The sequence below is a fragment of the Ursus arctos genome, unplaced genomic scaffold (assembly GCF_023065955.2).
Source record: "Ursus arctos isolate Adak ecotype North America unplaced genomic scaffold, UrsArc2.0 scaffold_78, whole genome shotgun sequence".
Classification (NCBI taxonomy): Eukaryota; Metazoa; Chordata; class Mammalia; order Carnivora; family Ursidae; genus Ursus; species Ursus arctos.
Window position 1 is genome coordinate 1 of NW_026623098.1, and position 18178 is coordinate 18178.

The 18178-nt window shown below is 37.3% G+C and overlaps 1 protein-coding gene across 3 annotated transcripts in view; it reads right to left on the reverse strand.

Moving 5' to 3' along the window:
* Positions 1 to 25: 25 nt before the first annotated feature.
* Positions 26 to 18178, reverse strand: part of LOC125283452 (membrane cofactor protein-like) — a 30542-nt gene continuing 12389 nt past the window's right edge. Inside the window, exons 5-11 of one of the 3 annotated variants that reach the window (XM_048225042.2) lie at positions 17831 to 18028; positions 10700 to 10882; positions 7751 to 7798; positions 3778 to 3828; positions 3237 to 3272; positions 2673 to 2733; positions 26 to 1038 (exon numbers count right to left, since the gene is read on the reverse strand). In XM_048225042.2, coding sequence (XP_048080999.2) covers positions 993 to 1038; positions 2673 to 2733; positions 3237 to 3272; positions 3778 to 3828; positions 7751 to 7798; positions 10700 to 10882; positions 17831 to 18028 — 623 coding nt within the window. In that variant the 3' untranslated portion in view covers positions 26 to 992. Of the gene's footprint in view, positions 1039 to 1584; positions 2576 to 2672; positions 2734 to 3236; positions 3273 to 3777; positions 3829 to 7750; positions 7799 to 10699; positions 10883 to 17830; positions 18029 to 18178 lie in introns of those variants that run through there. The other 2 variants (XM_057308923.1, XM_048225043.2) reach the window with 2 other exon arrangements.

An 18178-nucleotide genomic window follows, 5' to 3' on the forward strand; every position in this document is an offset into this window, starting at 1 on the left:
GGACCGAAGCCAGCCGTGTTTGGATAGAAGCCTGTCCCTCAGGCCTCAGCGACACAGATACGCTAATAGGCCTCCTTCCCAGAAAGACGGGCGCATTTCAGACTGCTGCCTCTGTGCTGCGTCCTGGGGTGTGGCCAGTTAACGGCTCCTTCTCTGTTAGGGTCCTACAGGACCCGCAGATGTCAGCCTCCCTGGTCACCAGTGCCCGGCAATCAAGGGGGGCTCCCTGGGTGGCAGCTGCAAACACCAAAGCCCCAGATGTCGCACAAGCTCCCTTCTGAAAGATACCAAGCTGAGAGCCAGGCAGAGGGACGGCAGGAAGATGGGGCCTTCAGAGCCTCCACGGGCTTTGAAGAGTATTTCGGTGGGGTCCTAGGTGTGTGTGACATTAACGCCTGCCTTTCAGCCCAAAGCTTTTAAGACAAGCAAATAGGTCTCCTTCACGGAAAGATCAGGTGTTTCGATCAGCTGCCTCTCCACTGTCCCCTGGGGGGTTAGCTACAGTAAATCCACACGGGTACTTTAAGAACTGTTTCTCGGTTCACTATAGCCTTGTAGACATAAGCCCCATTGGCTTTCAAAGCTAGATGTGTTGTGGACCCATCTCTCAGGTGCAGGTGGGGTGCTGTGGGGTTCCAACATTTTGCTTCCCAGGAAGGAGCTCGGAGTTGTGGGTGGGTTACCACATTTGGGGAGGAGCTTACGGGGAGATCCTATCGCAGTCTCCCCTACCCATTTTGATATGCATTTTTTTTTAAAGTAGGCTCCACACCCTCTGTGGGGCTTGAATTCACAATCCCAAGATCAAGAGTCAGACGTTCCACTGACTGAGCCAGCCAGATGCCCCTTGATGGGGGTTTTTTATCCACCCAATGTGTAGGAGTCCATCAAATGAGTTTTCAGATCCCTTTCAGAGGGAACTGTTCTGTATGTAGCCGTAGATTCCGTGTGTATGAGAGGAGGTGAGTTCAGGATTCTCTTATGTTGCCATCTTAAATTAAACCACAGGCTCGGGTTACAAGACCCATTAATTGGTAGCTAGAGAGAGTTTGAGTAATACTTGTTAAGGACCCAGTAATTATTTTGATGCAGAGAATTTAAACAGAAAAGGAAAGTAAGGAGCAGAAATCTATTTTGGTTTGCTTTCTTGAGAAGTTATTTCTTTCTTTCTTTTTTTAAATATTTTTTAAATATATTTTTTTAAATATTATGTTAGTTACCATACAGTACATCCCTGTGTTTTGATGTAAAGTTCGATGATTCATTATTTCTACACAAAACTTTTGTTGGACTTGTAAAATTATTCCACTGACAATATTTCCTACTCATGCTGTTGTGTAGATGTAATTTAAAAATATACTACTGATTGAGAAATCCAATATGCATATCATGTGTTCTACAAATATGAAATCAAAGATTCAAATGAAGGCATTGTGGTTTAAAAAAGATAACCAATAATATTAAAAAGTTTGAATTCTTTATGTGTAAAGAATGTACTTTTTTTACACAGCCTAAACCAGAGGATTAATATAAAGGTAAAATGTATCATAAATCCATGAATACCAAGAGGCTTAAAATTACTAGTTTTTTAAAAAAATATTTTAATTATTTAATTTGTCAGAGAGAGTGAGAGAACACAGCAGGGTAAGTGTCAGGCAGAGGGAGAAGGAGAAGCAGGCTCCCCGCAGAGCAGAGAGCCCAATGCGGTACTCAGTCCCAGGACCCTGGGATCATGACCTGAGTGAAAGGCAGATGCTAGCTGACTGAGCCACCTAGGTGCCCCTAAAATTATTAGGTTTGATATTAAAGCTATTTCCAAAGCTACAAGGAAAGAAAATTACTAAAAATCACTAAAAATTAGAAATCTCAAAGCGCCTAATCTTGGTCTATGCTCTAGGATTCGTTCGAAGTCTTTTACTAAATTGAAAGACATTTCATTAAAATTTAATATTTAAAAACCCTATTCTCCCTAGAAGATATGTACTTGTACACTTTTTTTTCTATTACAGGCCTCCCTTTTTTCAGTTTTATGATAAAAATAAAGTAATGAGGTACCTTATAAATCTTACCCCTCAGTAATGTTAAGTTTAATCCCAACAGTTTTACTGCGACCTTGTAAATTAAGAGAAGAGGGAAGTCAAACAGTGCTGCTTTTCCTTCCCCAGTTCAACAAGTATAAGTAACAATTCTACATAAAAACAAATCAAATTGCATATTTGAATGAGAACCTATGTACCTTCTTACAATTACCTAAGTTACACAGACAAATGGAAACTTTCATCATAAAAATTCCAAGGAATACAACTGTCCGAGTCTCCACAGTGAGCAGTTCTAAATTTAATCTTGGCCACTCGGCAAATCTAGGACACAGGGTAACGCTGGGTGGGGAAGGCCCCCCGTGGTCCGTGATTTGCTACAGAACTTAAATCTCAAATCCCACAGAAATGCTTCTTGCAGTCCTAATAGCTAGAGCCACTCTGCACAGAGTCCTCTGGCGACAGGGACAGTAAGAGCAGCCCGGGGTCGTTTCAGTAAACACGGGCAACGGGGATGGCGCGTTCATGCAGGCACAGTTCTGAAAAAGACGGCATGCGGGACAAACAGAAAGCTGCAACAAAACGATGCCAAGAGTGAGCAAGACCATGAGTTAGAAGGAACATGCTTTTATTTACCCTTTCTTCTCCCTTTGAAAACATCTATACAGGCAGGTGCAAAGTACCGCAAGGCCAACAACTGCAAGAGACCAGAAAACAAAGGACATAAAACTCCGAGAGCTGGTTGCCAAGATTCAAAATCTAGCAGCAGAAATAAACAAGTGTTGGTTACATTCCAGTGGTCAGAACATGTTATTTTATTTAAGCACATATCTACTTATATTCCGTCTGGACTCTCTACTATCTAAAGCCCATTCCCTGGAGTCACTCGAACAGTCCAGAGGAAGCCAGAGAAGAATCCTTGCTTAGTTTGGAAAATTACCCAAAGCATCTTTGGGACGCAGACTCATGACCACTCATCCCGAAGACAGGTAGTATTTAGGGTCTGTTACTAAGGGGACGCATACAGTATAAAAGAATATTCACCAGTAAAATGTAGTGTATCATATACAAGCTGCTCTAGACTGGTGGACTGCGTGTCAAGCTATATAAACTACAGAAGCTGAAACGTCATTTAAAAAATAATGCACGCCTTTGCAGTCATATTTTGATTTAAGTGGCATCCACGTTTGGGCTACTTACGAATGGTAAGAACAATCACAGCAATGATGCCTGCATCTGAGGAACAATGAAAACAGTTTGAAGACTGAGCACATAAGGTTCCCAGAGGATAGCTGCAGTTCAGTTTGACCAGATCATCTACACCGTACGGCAAAGCAGCTGCTCCTTGTCTAGTTTCAGCGGGAGCGCTAGCGCGTCCAGCTCGCTCTGATTGCGGTTCCCTTCTAATCAGATCCCAGGGTTAGCAGCCATCTTGTAAAACTCTTTTCACTGGAACCTGACTGTTCATTGTTCTGTGCTGTTGGGACTGCATCAGGTTGTTTAGTAAAGCTTACCAGGACTATCAGAATTCCCTAGATTAGAGGAAATTACCTACAGGTCTCCATACACAGCACCACCTACGTTTATCATATTATCTGGACTACTAAAATGGAAACTATAAATGTCAAATTTTGTGAAACTTCGTTCCTTCCTTAACTACGAATGATTGGAACATGATAGATATGTCCGTGTAGAACTCCAAGGCCTCATAATGCAGAGTAATTAGTAGCCAAAATAATACCTAATTCCTCAAAGTCTTCAAGTGATATTGGGTCGTTGGGCTCGGGATAGCCTAGGGAAAAACATGGAAATAAGTTAAAAAAGAAAGACAGACCAAAGCTTAAAGATCCATAAATTCTCTGGTTTTCTTTTTTGCCTTTGTATAAAACTACTTATAATTTCATTTTCCTTAATGTTTGTCAATCAAAGTGGTATCATAAATGATAAATTTATATTTGATGTCATCGACAATCTTCTTCCTGTCCACTGATATTTCCTGTGACAATATTTTGTGGTATAGGAAGCAAATTTATCACTACCACATCTTCAAAATTAGCCTGAATTCAACATGACTCTACTTAAAATTAAAAAATAGAGGAGGACTTTAAAATAATTTTTTGATCTGGAATAGAAAGACTCTTCAACATAACAAAAGCCACTTATGAAAAAACCCATGGCCAATATCATATTTAATGGTGAAAGACTAAAGTTTTTCCCTTAAGATCAGGAACAGGACAGGATGCCTGTGTTTGCCACTTCTATTCAACATAATATTGCAAGTTCATATCAGAACAATCAGTTAAAAAAGAAATAAAAAGCATCTAAATTGGGAAGAAATAAAATGATCTCTGTTCATAGGTGACATGATCTTTTACATAGAAAACTCTAAAGATACACACACACACACACACACACACACACACACACACACACACACCCCAGACCTGGTAAAACTAATAAATGAATTCAGTAAAGTTGCAGGATACAAAATCGACATGTAAAATGAATTGCATTTCTACACACTAACAATGAGCAATCTAAAAAGGAAATTAAGAACACAATTCCATTTATAATTGAATCAAAAAGAATAAAAGACTTTGGAATAAACACGACAAAGGAGGTAAAAGATCTGTACACTGAAAACTATAAAATATTGCAGAAAGAAATTTAAAAAGGCATAAATAAAGGGAAAGCAATCCCCGTGTTTGTGGATCGGAGGACCTACTAATGTTAACATGTAAATATGGCACAAGGCAGGCTACAGGTGAAGGGCAACGCTTATCAGAACCCTAATGACGCTCTTTGCAGAAAAAGAAAAATCCATCTGAAAATTCATATGGAATTTCAAGGGATTAGGACTAGTCAAGGTAATCATGAAAAGAGAAAGCAAAGTTGAAAAGACTCATACTTCCTGATTTCAAAAACTTACTATAAAGCTACAATAACCAAACCAGAATGGTGCCGGCATAAAGACAGACCTACAGACCAATGGGATAGAAGCCACAAAATAAATCTTTGGGTATACAGTCAAGGAATTCTCCACAAAGGTGCTGACAACATTCAATAGGGAAAGAGCAGTCTTTTTCACAAATGGTTTTGAAAACTGGATAACCACATACACAAAAGGATGAATTCTAACCCTTGCCATTCACCAAATACAAAAATTAATCCAAAATGGATCAAAGATCCTAAAGAAATAAAACCCTTAGAAGAAAATAAGACTACATGCTTCATGATGTTGGATCTGGCAACGACTGACTGAATGTGACACCAAAAACACAGGCAACAAAAGAAAAAAACAGATAACTTAGACTACATCAAGCCTAAAAACTTTTGTACATCAAAGGACACTAATAATAGAGTGAAAAAGCAACCAACAGAATGGGAGAAAATATCTGAAACTCATATAATAAGGGATTAATATCCAAAATATACAACGAACTCCTAAAACTCAAAAACAAAAACAAAACCCACAACCCATCAAAAATGGACAAAAGACTTGAATAGACATTTCTCCAAAAAAGATATACAGATGGCCAATAAGCACAGGAAAAGATGCGCAACAAATTACTAATCATTAGGAAAGGGCAAATAAAAGCCACAATGAGAGTCTACCTCGTATATTACCTAACATACATTATGATGGTTATTATAAAAAAGCAGAAAATAATATGTGTTGGTAGAGGTGAAGAAATTGGAACTCTTGTGCATGGCTGGTGGGAATGTAAAATGTGCATCCTTTGGGGAGGACAGTATGATTGTTCCTCAAAAAAGTAAACATAGAATTATCATATAACCAGCAATTCTACTCCTAGGTATACAGCACCCCAAAACTGCTAACAGGGACTCAAAATTGAAAATTTTCAATTTTCAAGTTTATCACTGAAAACAGGATTCAAACACTTGAAAGCCAATATTCAGAGAAACATTACTCAATGTGGAAACAACCTAAGTGTCTATCAACAGATGAATGAATAAACAAAATATACAAAATAATGTAATATTATTCAGCCATAAAAAAGAATAAAGTTCCGATACATGCTACAAGGTGGATGAACCTTGAAAACATTATGCTAAGTGAAATGAGGCAGAAATAATTCCATTTCTATGAAGTATGTAGACTAGTCAAATTCATAAAGACAGAAAACAGAATGTTTACCAGGGCTGGGGGGGGTTTGAGAGTTATTGTTTAATGAGTATAATGTTTCAATTTGAGACTATGAGAAAGTTTTGCAGATAGATAGTAGTGATGGTTATAAACAATGTGGGTGCAATAATTCCACTGAAATGTATACTTAAAATGGTTAAAATAGTAATAAAACATAATAAAAGTTTATCTAGAAAAATTAACAGAACAGTCTAAACATTTCTGAAAAGGAAATATTCTGCCAGATATTAAAACAGATCATAGTATTAGAGTGGAAAGCAACGATTCAGTGCTGTCAGGAGAATGGTCAGAATTCAAGGAAACAGAGAGATAAATGGAACATCTATGGATTTAATGACAAAATAATTGTCACTTGAAAACAGCTGGAGAAAGAACAACTTATTCAACAAATGTTGCTACTTTGCCACGGGGTGGGTGTGGGTGGGAAGGAGAGGGATTCCATCTCACTCCATACACCATACTGAATTTCAGATGCACTAATGATTTAAATGCAAATACTGCAAACAGAACTCAGGGTTAAAATGTTTATAAAATTTATAGCATGAGGAAGACCTAAAACTTTTATAAGAAAGACACAGCAGACATAGCCATTAGGGAAAGATTGTTACATTCATCAATCCATCTACCTATTGATGTAAGATTTCAACACATGTAAAAGACCACTAACAGAACAGTTAAATAAATAAATACAGTATATATTTCAAAGTCATCATTGAAAAGAATGGCAGTAAATCTAAATATAACCCCAATATAAAACATTAAATGGAAAAAGTACAATTTTCAGAAAAATATATACAATATGAAGTCAATTTTGTTTAAGATAAAAGAAAAAATACCCAACAATATATGTAACTACATATCTAAGGATGCTGATGTACAGAAATAAAGAGACACCCTAAACTATTCATAGTGATTAATTCAGGTAATAGACTAGAGAAAAAGAAGGATAATTCTTTACTTGTATACTTTCACAAAGTTTGAAAATTTTGAAAAATATATTCATATACCACTCATGCAACAAAAAGCTATAAAAAGCAATCTAGGGGCACCTGGGTGGCTCAGTCAGTTAAGTGTCTGCTTTTGGCTGAGGTCATGATCCCAGGGTCCTGGGATGGAGCCCCGGGTCAGGCTCCCCGCTAAGCTCCCTGCTTCTCCCTCTCCCTCTGTCCCTCCCCTCTCCTTGTGCACTCTTCCTCCCCCAAATAAATAGATAAAATCTTTTTAAAGAGCAATCTATAATTAATAGTATACAATAAAAAATCTTAAAAGAAAACTGACTAGTGAAAACAAGGCCAAAAAACCCCTGAAAAAATGTTCACTTCATATTAAAAGGGCCTTAACTTATAATGAGCTCTCACAAATCAACAAGAAAAATATTTTAGAAACCTAATTTTAAAAAATGAGCAAACGGTATGGATAAATCAATGCAGACCAAAAAAAGTTCAGCTTCACTGATAATTAAAGAAATGCAAATTAGAATAAGACGTAACTTTGCATTTATCACTTTATAAAATTGTTAACAATATAAGCAGGAGAATTACTGTACCTGGATACTTTGAAACTGGAGGTTTGGGTGGATGAGTAGGCTTGAAACCTGGAAAAATAAATTTGATTCAATTCATCAGCCTTATCAATATAAAATTATTGATTTAATTTTGATTTTTGATTTTTTAAAAAGATTCATTATTTCTCAAAATGAAAAATACACATGCTTTCCAAACTTTGCAATTCTACTGCTGGGAATTTAACCTAATATGCATTTGCACAAGTGCATAAGCTGTATACTTAAGAATGTTTCACTACATCTTTGTATTTTATATGGAAATCCTAGCAGTTAACGGATAGTAAATCATAAAAATAATGTCTTCATAGTAAATACACATATCTTAAAAACAAAACAAAACAAAACATCCAAGTAGTATCATGCTACATAAGTTGTATCTTTTTCTTTTCTTTTTCTTTTTTTTTCTTTTTTTAAAGATTTTATTTATTTATTTGACAGAGACAGCCAGTGGGAGAGGGAACACAAGCAGGGGGAGTGGGAGAGGAAGAAGCAGGCTCATAGCAGAGGAGCCTGATGTGGGGCTCGATCCCAGAACGCCAGGATCATGCCCTGAGCCGAAGGCAGACGCTTAATGACTGCGCTACCCAGGCGCCCCCATCTTTTTCTTTTCTGCCTAGTATTTCTTGGGCCTTTTAAAAAATACTTGCATATTTAGATCTGCTATAACACCATTATATGTTACTGATCCTTTTGGTAGAGTCTTTCTCTAACTGATGGTAAAAAATGATTGACAAACCCGTGGAGAGATTTCTATTTTTTATAAAAGATCCCTGTAGTTTCTCCTCTTCATAAGCTTCTCACAATTCTTTCAAAAACTAAACTGTAGGGGCACCTGGGTGGCTAGGTCTCTTAAGCATCTGCCTTTGGCTCAGGTCATGATCTAGGGTCCTGGGATCAAGTCCAGCATGGGGCTCCTTGCTCAGCGGGGAGCCTGCTTCTCCCTCACTCTCTGCCCCTCCCCCTGCTTGTGATTTCTCTCTGTCTCTCTCTCAAATAAATAAAATCTTAAAAAAAAAAACCCAGCTCAACTCTATCAGTGTTTTATAAATCCTTCATGAAATGTTTCTGGCTCAACTCCTTCAAGGGAGCGTATGAACAAACACGGTACACCACACTGCACAGACCCATGAGGACCATGTGAGTGAACACGGATGGGTCAAGGAGTATAAATTTCATCTGTAATCTTAATATATCAGTCCACCAAAAAACCATTTCTTTCCCTCCCAACCTCACAGCACTCAACTAAAGTACACAAGGAGGCTATCAGGTACTAGGTTTACAGGAATTATAAAAAGAAGTATTCTCATTACCATGTTAATATGTGTAATTTCCCCAAATCCTTTAAAATAGTATGGCCACAGATAAATTAAAAGCCAGTATTCATGATTAGTTTGAGTTCAACACCTTTGTGAAACCGTAAAGTCCACAGAAACGAGGTTCCTTGAGTAAGCAGAGCCAAACTAGGGCCCTGATGAGGTCGGCCCAGGCTAATAGCTCTTCCCACTTTCCTGTTGTCTCTTGCTTTCCAAGGCAGAGAGACCAGAGATAGCAGCCCTGAAATCAGGAAGATATTTCCTTCCATTATAGCAAAATCAGCTCTCAAGTCCTAAGGAGAGTAGCTGACAAGCAGTCCCTGCAAGAAATCTTCCATTTCATTTCAATGAATAAGGATTTTTCCTGCCTTTTGGTTGCTATGAAATTTAGGTAAAAATGCCCAGTAAAAAAAAAAAAAGAATAATTGTAAGAAGCGGGAAGGGGTGGGAGTGAGGGAAGACATTCAGGTCTTTTTCTGGAGATAGCAGAAACTTCCCAGTTTAAATTGTGCTACATAAAAAATGAAACAAGACAAAAAACCTAAACGGGTTGCAGTCCAGCAATTGAGACATAGTCCTGGACAAGGAAGACAATCTAAAAGAGCCAACAGATCACCTCTAAAAGGAATAAAACAGCCAAGTCAATGACATGTTAAGAAATAGAAGCCACAGACCTTCCTCTTTACTAACATTAATTTGAGTGATGCTATAAAGTCATATGAGGTACATTTAGGAGCTTCCTAAATGCCAGGCACTGTGCTAAGTGCTAAATGCATCCCATTCACACTTTTGTAACTTGCCCAAGTTTACATACGTGTTTATATCTGCAGACTATGCCACATAATTTTAGAATAACTATATATAACAACTAAATTGGCTTTAAACATGTCCTTCAGGGGCGCCTGGGTGGCACAGCGGTTAAGCGTCTGCCTTCGGCTCAGGGCGTGATCCCGGCATTGTGGGATCAAGCCCCACGTCAGGCTCCTCTGCTGTGAGCCTGCTTCTTCCTCTCCCACTCCCCCTGCTTGTGTTCCCTCTCTCACTGGCTGTCTCTATCTCTGTCGAATAAATAAATAAAATCTTAAAAAAAAAAATAAACATGTCCTTCATCCTTTCATTACTAAAAATAATGAATGAGTGTAAATCAAACAACTGTAAGGGATTTTTGTTAAATATAAGCAGGAAAGTACTGATCTGAATGACTCAAAATTGGAGGTTTTACATTGGGAGAGACTGATACTGGAAAACCAAATAATGTAGGATCAACTACGTGGGAATTACTGCTTTCATTTATATGAATTACATCTTTCATTCTTGACTTACACGTGTAAAAATTCTCATGCTTCAATCTCCTCTAAAAGTGGTCACTATGCATTCTTAAAAATACTACACAAGAGAAATTTATATACCTGTGTGATGTACATGATATGTTAAGACCCTATGAAAACATACAAAATCACAACATAGAAATTATCTCACGCCTCCATCATGGAAATAATTACAAGACAGAGTTAAGTACTAAAATGTCCTCTTTTCAATGATTCAGTATCATTGATATTTAATGTCAAAGAAATAAAAATAAAAGCTAACCCAAAAAGACAGAAAAAGACATTTATACCTCTGATACATTTTGGCATCTCAGGCTCCCAAGTACTTCTCCCACCACAGAACACTGGGTTGCTGCCATTAAGATAGAAGCCTGGGAGGCATTCGAATAGAACCACTGCTTGGTAGGAATATTTGTCTCTGATTCCTGATACCAGTTTTCCATGTTCAACTACTGGATATTGACATCTGACCACTGAAAAGGGGAGAAACTCCAGAATTAATGGAAAGCAGATTTAACACAGGAACAGAAAAAAAAGGTACAAGGTAATAATTTCCAATGGGAAGAAACATACAAGGAATGAAAGGCAAGGTGTTAAAAGAAAATTTAAAAACACCCAAGAAACCTGTATACATATGAACATTTTAACTCCGGGGAAACAGATTTAGAGAAATCTAATAATGTTTATCCACCTAGAAAAGACTAGCATTACGGTCTATTGGCTTTCCTACATTTTTTCCCATTACTGACGAGGTTTGAGAAAGGCCTGACCGCCACATACAAATTTGGGGTAAGTTCAAGAGCAACTTTTGATCCTCCTTTGCTCTAGGGATTTTTGTAAAGGTCATGCTGACACTGATTGCAGTACTCTGCTTTTCTAGAAAGGTGGGAAACACCCTTCTGAGAAGGTAATACTTGAGCTCAAACTTAGAAGTTCAAAAGCACGTAGCCATGCAAAGACAGGCAAAAAGGAAGTTCTCAGCAACAACATACACAAACGGGGATGTTCGGTTAATGGAAAGGCCAATGGAGTTAGGGCGGCGTTTTCCAAACATCTTGGCCTGCAACCCAGGGATCAAACAACACATTTTATGCTGTAAACCACTATATGAGCACACAGGCCTGAAATACAAGTTAGCCTCATACCAGCAGACTCTGCTATTTCCCATTCTACTCTACCTCTTAACAAGTGAACTACTGGTCAGGACCTGAGAGAGTGATTTCAGGATCGATGAACGGGCTGGGGAGAATTTGGAAACAAAAACCAAAACCACAGGGCTGGGCAGTGAGTACAACAGAACATCTCTGGACATGAAATCTGAGCAAGAGATAAGGGCCAGGGAGTGGATACCCTTTTCAACCAGAGGACTGCTCTTCCTCTGTTCCCAGGGATTCTGACTTTCCATCAGCTGTCATTTCCCTTCAGCCTGAGGAACTTCCGGTAGCAATTCCTATAGTGCAGGTCAGCTGGCGACAAGTTCTCCAGGCTTGGGTTTATCTCCAAATGCTTCATTTCCTCACCATCAGTTTTGAAAGATTTCTCCTTGACGGAGAATTCTAGATGAAGGGTTTTGGCGTTTTTCCAGCACACTAGCAGACACTGTCTTCCAGTCTCCACTGTTCCTCAGGACAAGTTGGCTGTCACTCTTACTCTTACTCGGGGGGGGGGGGGGGGAACAGGACAGTACCACCTGTGTTTATGCTTCCCTCTCCGACTGCTTTTCCTTGCACACCTCTTGTTTTCAGTAGTTTCACCCTGATGCCTTTAGCTCAGTGGGGGTTTCTTGGTAAATGAAAACAACGTATTTATCCTGCTGGGGTCACTGGCTTCCTTGGTTCTGTGAGGTTATTGTTTTGGGACAAATGTGGATAATTTGTGGCCAATATTGATTCAAACCATTGTCTATCCTGTTCTTTCTCCTTCTTTCTGAAGCTCCAACAGCATGTATGTTTGGCTTCTTGCTACTCTTCCACAGGTCTGTGAGTCTCTCTCTTTCTAATATTTCCTTTCAAATCAGTCTCCTGACTTCAGGTTCACCGATTTTTTTCGCTCTTGTGCTAAACTGCTGTTAACTGCACTAATGGCTTTATGTTTGCTAGACCCAATTCACATACAGTAAAACTCACCCTTTTAGGTACACACCTGTATTAGGTCTGACAAATGCAAATAATCATGTAATCACCACAATAAAGACACAGAAAAGTTCCATTACCCCCCAACATGTCCTCATGCCACTCTGTAATCAACCCTCCCCACCCCTGCAACCACCTTCACCAACCAGCCAAACACTGATCTGTTTTCTCTCTCTCTACAGTTGCTTTTCCAGAATGTCATAATGGGATCACAGCCTCCAAGTATGGCTTCTTTCACTTAGCATAATGCATTTGAGATTCAGTCCTGTTGCTGCATGGATTAGAGCTCACTCCTTTTCATTGCTGAGTTGTAGTCCACCAAGTGGATGTACCACAGTTGTTTATCCATTCACCAGTAGAAGGACAAGTGGGTTGTTCCCAATCTGTGGTGATTTAAAGTAAGGCAGCTGGATATTCTCACCCAGGTTTCTATGTGAGCATTTTTCATTTTACTTGGATTGATGAGTTGTATGGTAAGTATATGTTTAACTTTATGATAAATGTAAAAATAGGTTCCAAAATGATCATACCACTTTGTATTCTTACCAACAATGTAGAAAAGTTCCAATTGCTCTATACTATTGCTGGTACTTGGAATTAGTCATTTGTTTTTAATTTCAGTCATTCTAACAGGTGTTTAGTGGTATCTCTTTGTGGTTTTAAATTATATTTCTGTAATTACTAATTATATTGAGAAACTTTTCATGTATTTTTTGCCATCCATATATCATGTTTATTGAAATGGGTCTACTCAAATATTTTGTTCATTTTTAAAAAATGGGTTTGTTTTCTTATTATTGAGCTTTGAGAATTCTTTATGTATCATAGATAAAAGTCCATTATTAGATATGTGCTTTGCAAATATTTTCTCCCGGCCTATTGCTCATTTTTTCCCATTCTTTTAACAGTTCTGTTGTAGACCAAACGTTTTGAGCTTGGAACATCCAATTTTTTTTCTTTAAAAGATCACACTTTATGTGTAGTATTTGAAGAAATCTTTGGCTAGGTCACAAATATTATTTTGTTTTCTTGCAAAAGTCTTACAGTTTTAGGTTTTACATGTGAATCCGTGGTCCATTTTTCCCCCTAAATTTTATTTATTTTTCAATTTTTTAAAATTTGAGTATAGTTGACAGATGTTACCTTAGCTTCAGGTGTATAAACATGGTGATTCACCATTTCTATATGTTATGCTATCCTCACCACAAGTGTAGCTACCACTTGTCACCATACCGTAGCATTGACTACATTTCCTATACTATACCTTTTATTCCCATGACTTATTCATTCTATAATGGGAAGTCTGTATCTCTCACTCCCCTTCACCAATTTGTTTATCTCCCACCTCTCCTTCCTCTGGCAACCATCAGTTTGTTCTCTGTATTTATAGGTCTGATTCTTCTTTTGTTTGTTTCTTCATTTGTTTGGTTTTTTAGATTCTTCATGTGAGTGAAATCATATGGTATTTGTCTGTCTCAGTCTGACTTACTTCACTTAACATAATACCCTCTAGGTTGATCCATGTTTTCGCAAATGGCAAAAATCTCATCCTTTTTGTGGCTGTGTAATATTCCTGTGTGTGTGTGTGTGTGTGTGTGTGTGTGTGTACACATCACATCTTCTTTAGCCATTCAACTACTGATGGCCACTTAGGCTGCTTCTGTATCTCAACTATTGTAAATAATGCTGCAATAAATAGGAGTGCATATATCTTTTCAAATTAGTGTTTTTGTTTTCTTTGGGTAAATACCCCATAGTGGAATTATTGGATCCCTATGATCCATTTTGAATAAATATCGGCTTCTGGTGTTAACTTAGGTCAAGGTTCCTTTTTTTTTTTTTTGGCACATGGATGTCTAATTGTGCTGTACCATTTGTTGAAAACATTGTTTTTCTACTGAATTGTTTGTACACCTGTACACCTGAAGAAAATCAATTGGATATATTGGGAAGAATCTAATTCTGGTTTCAGTATTCTATTCTATTGCTCTATATGGCTATCCTTTCACCTATACCACATTGTCTTGATTATATACCTTAAGTATGCTTTATATAGTCTTACTGGCAGGTAGAGTGACTCCACCAAGTTTTTTCAAAATTGTTTTCACTATTCTAGTTATTTTGTCTTCCCATATAAAGTTTATGTTTTTTAAGATTTTATTTATTTATTTGACAGAGAGAGACAGCCAGTGAGAGAGGGAACATGAGGGGTAGTGGGAGAGGAAGAAGCAGGCTTCCAGGGGAGGAGCCTGATGTGGGGCTCGATCCCATAATGCCGGGATCATGCCCTGAGCTGAAGGCAGACACTTAACGACTGAGCCACCCAGGCGCCCCTTCCCATATAAAGTTTAGAATTAGCTTAATTTATACAAAAAGTTCTGCTGGGATTTTTATTGGGATTGTGCTGAATTTAGATAAATTACAGAGAATTGACTATTATATTGAATCTTCCAAACCATAACTAATGTATATCCCTTCATTTATTAAGGTTTTCTTTAATTTCCTCTATTAGTGTTTAGTACATTTTAGCCTTAAAATTTTCTTATATATTGTTAGATTTATACTCAAGTATTTCATGTTTTGGAGCTCCTGTAAATACTCTTTTTTTAAAAATATTTTTTTATTATATTATGTTAGTCACCATACAGTACATCCCTGGTTTTTGATGTAAAGTTCGATGATTCATTAGTTGCGTATAACACCCAGTGCACCACGTAATACGTGCCCTTCCCACCACCCATCACCAGTCTATCCCATTCTCCCACCCCCCTCCCCTCTGAAGCCTCAGTTTACTCTTAAAAATTTCAATTGCTAATGGTTTATTGCTAGTATACAGACATATAACTGTCTTCTGTATGTTGATCCTATATTTTGCAAACTTGTTAAAACTTCAGTCTTTGGAATCTTCTACACATAATTGGGTCATAAGTGAACAGAGACTTTATTTCTTACTTTCCAATATGTATGCCTAATTCTTTCTCTTGCCTTGTTGTAGTCGCTAGGACATCTTGTACAATGTTGGTTAGAGTGGTGACAGTGGATTTCCTTCTCTTTTTCCTACCATGGGGGAAATTAGTCTTTTACCATTAAGTATAATATTAGCTCTGAGATTTTTGGTGATGCCTTTTATCAGATGAGATAGTTACTTCCTTTCCATTCCTAGTTTGTTGAGAAATTTTATCCTGAAAAAGATGAATTCTATCAAGTGCTTTTTAAAAAACACTTATTAAGAGGATCATTGTTATTTTCGTTATAGTCTCTTGATAGAGTAAATTACACTGATTAATTTTTAAATTTGAACCAATCTTGCATTTATGGGATAAATCTTACTTTGGTATGATGTACTATTATTGTTAGATATGGCAGGATTTGCTTTGTTGATATTTTGAGAAGTTTTGGTTCTATGTTCATTAAAGATATTGTTTGTAATCTTCTTGCAAAATTTTTGTCTGGTTTTGGCATCAGGATAATTCTGTCCTCATGAAATTAGAAGTATTCTCTCCTCTCAAGTGTTTTGAGGAGTTTGCATAGAGCTACTATTATTTATTCCTGAAATGTTAGAATTTTCCAGGGAGGCCATCTGGGCCTGCAGTTCTGATTGTGGGGAGGTTTTTAACTAAAAATCCTATTTCTTTAATAGATATAAGACTATTCAGGGATGCCTGGCTGGCTTAGTGGGTAAAGCATGTGACTCTAAATCTTGGGGTTGTGAGTTCAAGCCCCACACTGGGCATAGAGGTTACTTAAAAAGAAGAAGAAGACGAAGACAAAGACGAAGAAAAAGATGAAGATGAAGAAGACGAAGAAGAAGACAACGACGACTATTCAGGTTATGTATATCTCTGAGTGAGCCTTGGTTGGTATTTTGTGTCTTCCAAGGAATTTGCCAATTTCATATATAAGTTGTCATATTTATAGGCACAAAGTTGTTTTCATAATCCCTTAAATATCCATAGGATATTTAGTGCTGTCTTCATTTTCTTTCTCGATATTGATAAAGTATTTTCTCTTTTTATTTCAGTCTGGCTATAAATTTATCTATTTTATTGACTTTCTCTAAGAACCAGGTGTTGGTTTCATTAATTTTCTCTTTTCAACTTCATTCACTTCTATTGATATTATCTCCTGTCTCCTTGTTTTGAGTTTAATCTGCTCTTCTTTTTTACCAAGATTACTGAGACTTCTATTTTTCTAATGTAACTATTTCATGCTATAAATCTTCCTCTAAGCGATGTTTTTGATGTATCAAATTTTATGCCATGTTTTCATTTTTATTCAATTCAAAACACTTTCTAAATTCTCTTGTGAATGCTTCTTTGCCTCATGGGTTGATTAGAAGTGTCTTACATAATTATAAAATATTTGAAGATTTTCTAGGTTATCTGTTTTATTTCTACATTCATTCCATTGTAATCAGCTAATATATTCTGAATAACTTCAATTTTTAAAATTTTGTTAAAAATTTTCTTGCCCATTTTAGAGAATGTTCCATGTGCACTTGAAAAGAGTAAATATTTTGGGGCGCCTGGGTGGCTCAGTAGGTTGGGCATCTGCCTTTGGCTCAGGTCACGATCTTGGGGTCCTGGGATCAAACCCCATGTCAGGCTCTTTGCTCAGTGGGCAGCCTGCTTCTCCTTCTCCCTGCCCCCTACTCATACTCTCTCTTTCTTTCTCTCTCTCTCTCTCAAATAAATAAAATCTTAAAAAGAAAGAAAGAAAGAAAGAAAGAAAGAAAGAAAGAAAGAAAGAAAGAAAGAAAGAAAAGAATAAATATTTGCTGTTATTCAGTGGTTCCTTTCTTCCAAGAGTCAAATCCCCTCTAGTGCCTCCCTGGTTTTGATCATTCTCCAGTGTCGTGAACATTGTTTTTAAATATGTTTTGTCCAGACCTTTTCAATCTTGGCAGTGAGAGGGCTAGTCTTTTACAATTTATTCTGTAGCCAGAACTATCAGGTATCTTGTAATATAAGAAAAGATTTTCCTACTCTTAACCCAGTATGTGTTGAATTTTTGGGTTCTTTCAAGCAAAAAATTCCTAACTCATGCATATACACAGTAGTTTACGGTATGTGTGAACGGGAATGCTGAGAACATGTGGGATGAGGAGAAGGGAACTCTGTAACTAGAACTGATTTGACTTGACCTGTATTAATCTACATTGGAAGTCAATTTAACAGGAGGAGGAAGCACATATGACTGTTTTGTTTACTTATAGATAAAACTATTTATAAAATGTTTCCAAATTTAAAATTTATAAATGAAGAAGGAAATAAATGGAAATACCATTACCTTTACACTGAGGAGGGGCACTACTCCACTTGTCAGTCTCAACACAAATAAGTTTGTTGTTTCCAACAAGTGAAAATTCATCTGGTCCATTTGAAGGATCACAAGTATAAGTAATTAATTCATTATATTCAAATATAGTTCTGTGACTATTGCTGTATTTTCCATTTTTTATTTTTGCAGGTGGTTTACAGTAAATCTCTTAAAAAGGAAATAAGAAGAGGAAATAAAGGGCAAAAGGAAAAGTGTTAAGATCACATTATAAAGTCCTACGAACAGCCTTCAGTAAAAACATTAACAATTTCTACAAGCTAGCTGTGAATCCAGTACCTATTTAGGTTCCTACAAGAA